The sequence below is a fragment of the Dasypus novemcinctus genome, chromosome 21 (assembly GCF_030445035.2).
Source record: "Dasypus novemcinctus isolate mDasNov1 chromosome 21, mDasNov1.1.hap2, whole genome shotgun sequence".
Taxonomy (NCBI): Eukaryota; Metazoa; Chordata; class Mammalia; order Cingulata; family Dasypodidae; genus Dasypus; species Dasypus novemcinctus.
In genome coordinates, this window is record NC_080693.1 from 72,438,246 (window position 1) to 72,444,795 (window position 6,550).

Sequence of the window (6,550 nt, forward strand, 5' to 3'; positions counted from 1 at the left end):
TCCAAGATGCCCCTCACGGACTAGGTATGCCCCCTTGGCCAGAAAACGTGAGAGTTGGGGCAGCTGTCAGTGTGCTGAGGAACTGTCTGTGGCATCTTGGGGCAGACCAAGAGGTATGGATGGAGGGCCAGCAGTGTCTGGTCCACCATGTAAAATGTGTTTTTACCCCAGGTGGCAATGAAAAGAGTTTGAAAGTCACTGCCTGAGCAGATAAAAATTGGAGAGGTGCCACCCACACTGCTACAATCTTTTTCTTTTTACAGTATTCTTTAAGCCATCTAGACTTTTCTTGAAAACCCCTTATTAACTATCTGTCTTAACTTATTGCATTTGGTTTATTAGTTCGAAGTGTTGGGCTATGGAGGCACAGATTGCCTACTCAACTAAACGTTAGTGGAATTTGAAGCCACAGTTTATGAGTCGCAGGTGATCTGGAGCACCTATTGTGGGCTTAACACTATTTTGGTGCTGTGAAGAATAAAGTTCTTGAGGTGCTGATGATCTGGTTGGGAGACAAAGCTAAGTGAAAAGTGCCAGCTCAAAAGTCAGCATGCAGTCAATCATCAAGTCAGAAACCAGAACTTATCCTCAAGTCTTCCTTTTCACTCTCCCCGCACCCCATAGCAACTTGGTCACAAAGTCCATTGATTTCACCTCTTTAATATCTCTGGAATGGATCCCTCTTTTCCCATCCACACCATCTTCTTGCCTGAATCGTTGCATTAGACACATAGGTGGATTTCTGTTCTCTCTCTCTCGTAGTTACTGCTTTAGTGGCCCATTGAAACACAGTCCTGGTCATGTTAATCTCCTGCTTAAAAGCCTTCAGTGTTTCCACACTTACTACAGTATAGAGTCCAAACTCCTTGGGGTGACATCCAAGACTCTTCTTGAGCTGGTTCTTGCCCAGCGCTCCAAATTTCTCTATTCCTACATCTCTCTCACCATCTATCCTCTATATAGGGAACACACACTTGCCTGCATTCCCTGAGCTCATCATGCTACTTCCTTCTTCCAGAACTTTTCTCATGTTATTCTCCATTCTGTCTGACTGACAAATATGCATTTTTTTTCAAGACTCACTTCAAGCATTACATTGGCTAGGTAGACTTTTCGAACCCCTTCTCCCTCTTCCCCTGCCTTCTCTCTGGCCTATCTGCTTATTCCTTTGTGCCCAATCCTTGAGGTCAACTTAATCAATGTCAAGTTCTTATTCTCCAGTTCTCCACCATTTAAGGATATTCTTCCATATAAGATTTGTGAATTTCATTGTATATATATTTTACCTTAAAAGAAAAAAGGAACCATTAACCAATAGTGAAGTCTAGTGAATGATATGAAGGCTGAATTATCAGTGGGAACTGTCCTAATGTCTGCACCCATTTCACTTGCTCTAGGTATTACAGTTTTTAAAATGAATTCTCTTTAACCCCACTGCCATGATCTTTGTCTAAATCTTCATCAGTACTGGCCAAGCCTGTAGCACCTCCTCTCCTGTCTGGGTTGCTTGTCCCCAGTCCTGGGCGGTCCAACCCATTTCCTCACTGCTTCTCATGTGTTATGTTAAGTATAGATTCTAGGTGATGGGTGCATGGTTGTTTATTGTATATTCTTTCAACCTTTATGTTTGAAATTTTTCATAGTAAAATGTTGGAAAATTGTTCCTGATGTCATCAGAATTGGTTCTTCATCTTTAAAATAAAGGGGGCAGATGTTTATGTATCAAATGATCTCTAAGGTCCTTTTCCATTCCAACATTTTATGATATAAGAATTCTATCATGAAAATACTACTTCTTGATGAATACTCTTCAAGATAAGAGTTTATTTCACAGTTGTGATTTTGTAGGCTGTCACTTCCCGGTAACACTTTAAACTCATACCAGCTCATAGGTTCAGCAGCGGAGTAATTACTTCATTCATTGATTAAGAGCTATAGTGTAAATGACAGGTGAGAGAGTAGATTCTGAGTCACACATAGCTGAGTTTGAGTGCTGTCTAGCTCTTTTATTTACAAGTTATGCAATCTTGAACAAGTTGTTTGATTTCCTTTATTGCAAAAATGAGAATATGCCAGCATCTGACACATACAGTCATTTTAAGGAGGAGGTGTTTCCAGGTAAAGTACTGAGCACATGTCAGCACTAGGTCCAAGTCAACTAGTCAACAACTGTTTCTCTGTGCTGGACACTGTGAATTCAGTAATTAACAAACTAGACTTAGTCCTTTCTTAGAGTTTCTAAGAAACTCTGATGGATGAAGCAATTAGATCAATTAGAGTAATATGTGTGGAGGGTTACAGGAGAGGAAATAGAGGATGTCCTTGGGATAGTAAAGCAGGGATATTCCTAACCTGGCCTAGGGGGTCAGATGAAAAGGTGTTTAAATGGAAACCTGATGGAAGCTGAAGGGAGAGGAGGATGAACAGAGCATTCCAGGCCTAAGAAGGAATCAAAAGTATAGTCATGGCTTGAAGGGGAGAGATGACGCTGAAGATGTTTTTGGACCAGATTGTGGAAGTCCTTGTAATTATAATAATATGTTTATGGAGTCGTTACTGTGGGCTGAGCTTGGTGCTAAGCACTTTATTATCATTTAACTCATATAATACCCGCAATGGCTCTATGCAATGGGTAATATTATTATCACAATTCACAGCCAGAGAAACTGCATTGTACAGAGGGTAAGTAATGAGCCAAAGGTAATACCAATAGTGAGTGGCAGAAGCAAGGCTGTAAGTCAAGTCTACTCAACTCTAGAGCTGGTATTTTGGCTGCCACACTGCGCTACCATCTTAAGGAATTGGAAATTTAGCTTAGGGGGAGTAGAGATCCACTGAATTTTCAAAGCAAAAGATGAGAAGCTCAGGTCTATCTTTTAATAATCCACACTGGAAGCAGTGAAGAGATAGGTTGCAAGGAGCAGAACAGGGTGCAGGAAGACCAGAGAGGAGGTTTGGCCAGAGATGTCGATGGTTTAGACAAAGATTATGGCTATGGGGTTAAAGAGACGGCATTTTAAACAACTGTAATACCTAGATTGGGTGAAATGGGTGATGTCATATTCTGCTGGTATAAGTGTTCACTGCTACAACCATTCTGGATGACAAAAGATCAAACATTATCAAAAGCCTTAAAATTTTTCCTTCCATTTGACTGAACAATTCTACTTCTAAGGACTTTTCCTAAGGCTATACCTATAAAGGTTAAAAGGAAAAATATCTCAAACAGTCAACAAAAAATGAGATTGGTTAAATAAATTATGGTATATCCATACAATTGAATTAAAAATGAAGTTGAAAAACTATCTCTTGGCATGGAGAGGGTTCATTACCAGTTTAGTGAAAAAGGCAGGTATTAAACTGGTATATATAGGAACTCTTTGTCTTATCTTTGCAACATTTCTATAAATCCCAAACTATTCTAAAATTTAAAAGTTTATTTAAAAATCACATATTTACAGTACTATCTCCTTTTTATTTGACATGCATATACACCTGGAAGACCATACCTGTTGTGGGAAACTGGCTTACCTGTTCCCTACTTGTTGCACTTGTCCCCAATTATTGTAAACATTGCTGTGCTGATGAGGAACAGCTGCTTTGGAGTTCCTAATAAATATGATGTGGAAACTAGGGTCGAGGCTCTCAGTTCCAGAAGCTGTGAGCCCCCTGGTTCCATCCTTTGTTTCTCTCTCATGTTTCTCTTTGTCCGTTATTTCTGTAAGTCCTGTGTCATCTTCCCTTTGAGCAAACCTATTGCTGAGCTGGTTCTCAGCAACTGGTGCCCAAATGTGGGGCCCAAAGGGAAGAAGGCTCGCAGCAACTGGCACCCAATGTGGGGCCTGAAGGGAAGAAGGATTGCCTCAAGCGAAATTAAAGTGATTGTGATGGCACAGAGCTGCGAGCGGTTTGGAAAGCCTTTGAAGTCCTCGAGGGTTTGCTTGTATTTCCCCAGGAGACGGAGAATGTCCTGTGTGGGTACCAGCTCGTCGGATAAAGCCATACCATGAACACCAAAGAGGACAAAAGTTCCTATTGAACCCAGAACCTCCGGCCATGCAGATGGGTAGATGGAAGCTGGAAATTGCACGGCTGAGTCTCATCCCAAAGTCTAGAATGGCTTTACATCAAAGTATCTAAACTACACAACTTGTTCAAGCATGGCATCATAAAGCAAGTATGACTTGGGGACAGAAAGAGATTAAGAAATTGAGAGGAGTGAAACTGGAAAAGAAATGTTGAAGTATAAAAGGAAGCAATGAAGAAATTCTAGATTAATAGATTTGGAACTGCTTTTGTGTTTGCTCAATGTCAGTGTGTGTGTTGTAATTGTTTCAGTGTGTGATTGTTTAAAAAAAGAAAAAGAGAAAGGTAGGAAAAAAAAAAGAAAAAGAGAAAAAAGGAAGGAAAAAAGAAAAAGAGAAAAAGGAAGGAAAAAGAAAAGAGAAAAAGGAAGAAAAAGAGGAAAAGGGAAAGAGAAGAGGGAAAAGAGAAAAAGAGGAAAAGAGAGAAAGGTAAGAGAGAAAAAAATGGAAAAGAGAGAAAAAGGAAGAGAGAGAAAGGAAGGATAAAACAAAAGATGTAAATTTAAGCAAATATTGAAAAAGGTAAAAAGTTTGTGGGAATGCTAACTGAAATGTTATAGAGTGTATTTTGTCCTAAAATAAAAAGAGTTTTATAAAATCAGAAATGGAGATATGTGGGACAGAACTAGTATATAGCAAGTTGTAAAAGTATTGTGATAGTATTCAGTAAGAAAATGTGTTTTGTAAAAGTAAAACAAAAGTGAATGAACACAAAAAGTGCAAAAACTGTGTGAAAAGGTCAACAGTGGACTGTTGCAGTTCTTCAAGGCTTTCTGCCCTGGCCTGATGGCAATGAATCTGGCTGCATAGAAGAAACCTGTGGCAGTAACCCTACTAAGAAACATCAGATACCATGATATTTTAAGGGCCTGGAATAGGCAAACAGCTGGGGACAAGTGCAACGAACAGGGAACAGGTAAGCCAGTTTCCCATGACACATACCCCATGGTGTTCACAGAGGCTCTCTCTGTGTTTTTGTTTTCTATTTTTTACTTATCTGTATTTTCCCTCCTTTCTATGATGACTGTGTTGTTTTTGTAATAAGAAAAAAAAATACAATTTATCTTAAATTTTAGGAACTTAACCAAGAAGGGAAGAAGAAAGAATAGCAGCTAAAGGAAGATTCAAGGCCAACAAATGGTTTTTGTTTTGTTTTGTTTTTATAGAACCCATGTTTATTTTCCGGCACCTTCACTTCCACTTCCTGTGGGAGCCTGTGGCAGAACAGCTCAGGACCACTTGGTGGTGGTTCCCACCCACCCGGTGGCCTGAGCGGTGGGAGCTGCAGACCAGTCTTCAGGTGCAGGCTAAGCGCTCCAGTCTTCAGGAGGGAACTGCTGAATAGGCGCGGAGGGCACCTGCACGCCTTCAGAGCAGTCTGCGACCTCGGGCTGAGCAGCAGTGAATTCAGGAGCAGGGGCGGTCCTTTCACCCTGAAACTCCTCCTTGGTCACAGCCTTCTCAGCAGTGGCCTGCTCTTCCTTTTCAATCTCTTCGGGATCCCTGTAGAAGTAGAGGTCAGGCATGACCTCCCACGGGTGCTCACGGGAGATGGTACCACGCATGCACAGGGCTTCCCGGGCCAGCATCCACCACATCAGACCCATCGAGTGAGCGCCCTTGTTGTTACACGGGAAGGCGATGTGCACGTAGCGCAGAGGAGAGTCTGTATTACACAGGGCAATGGTGGGCAGGTTGACATAGGACGCCTCTGTGAGAGGCTGGTGGTCAGCCCTGGGATCGGTCACCACCAGGAGACGTGGCTCTCGGAATGCTGCCAGGATCTGGTTGGTGAAGGTTCCAGGAGTGAAGCGCCCAGCAGTAGGGGTAGCTCCAGTGGCGGCAGCAAACTTCAGCACAGCCCGCTGGCAAGTATTCCTAGAGGATATGACGCTGACGTCTGCAGGGTTTTCAATGGCAACGATGGCGCGAACGGCCAGCAGAAGCTTCTCCCAGGTCCTCTTCAGGTTTATGATGTAGATGCCATCACTTTTCCTTTTGAAGATGTACTGTTCCATTTGGAAGTCAAGGTTGGTGCCACCTAAGTGGGTTCCTGCTGCAAGGAATTTGAGGCGATCCTCCTCCTTCATTTGCAGGACATCAAGGGCTCCGGACATTGTTTAAGTTTCCCTTTAAGTTACTACGGGAACCCAGGACAAAGCCGTACGGACCCTCTGTGGGTAGCGCCGAAAGGAGCCAACAAATGTTTAAACATTTTGCTTAGTCATTATTCTGTTTGTAAAATCATATTTCCAATAATGTAGAAAAGATGAACAATGAAAATGTATAAAAGGTATAATGATCATATATAATTTTACTTCTTAGAAATAGTCACAGTTCCCTCTGTCCCCTTTTGCTTTTTCTGGAGCCTCTCCATAGTTTTGCTTCTAGTCACCATCACCTGTGACTCTCTTTGACGTCTGTCCTCAGCTTCTGGAGCTGTGTTGCCTAAATGTGCAGTGAGC

General features: G+C 42.0%; 1 protein-coding gene across 1 annotated transcript; it reads right to left on the reverse strand.

The window, feature by feature from the left end:
* Positions 1-5,392: 5,392 nt before the first annotated feature.
* Positions 5,393-6,252, reverse strand: LOC101413498 (small ribosomal subunit protein uS2-like). The gene has a single exon (XM_058283249.1). The coding sequence runs from the start codon at positions 6,200-6,202 to the stop codon at positions 5,393-5,395; it is 810 nt and encodes a 269-aa protein (XP_058139232.1). The 5' UTR covers positions 6,203-6,252.
* Between the last annotated feature and the right edge of the window lie 298 nt (positions 6,253-6,550).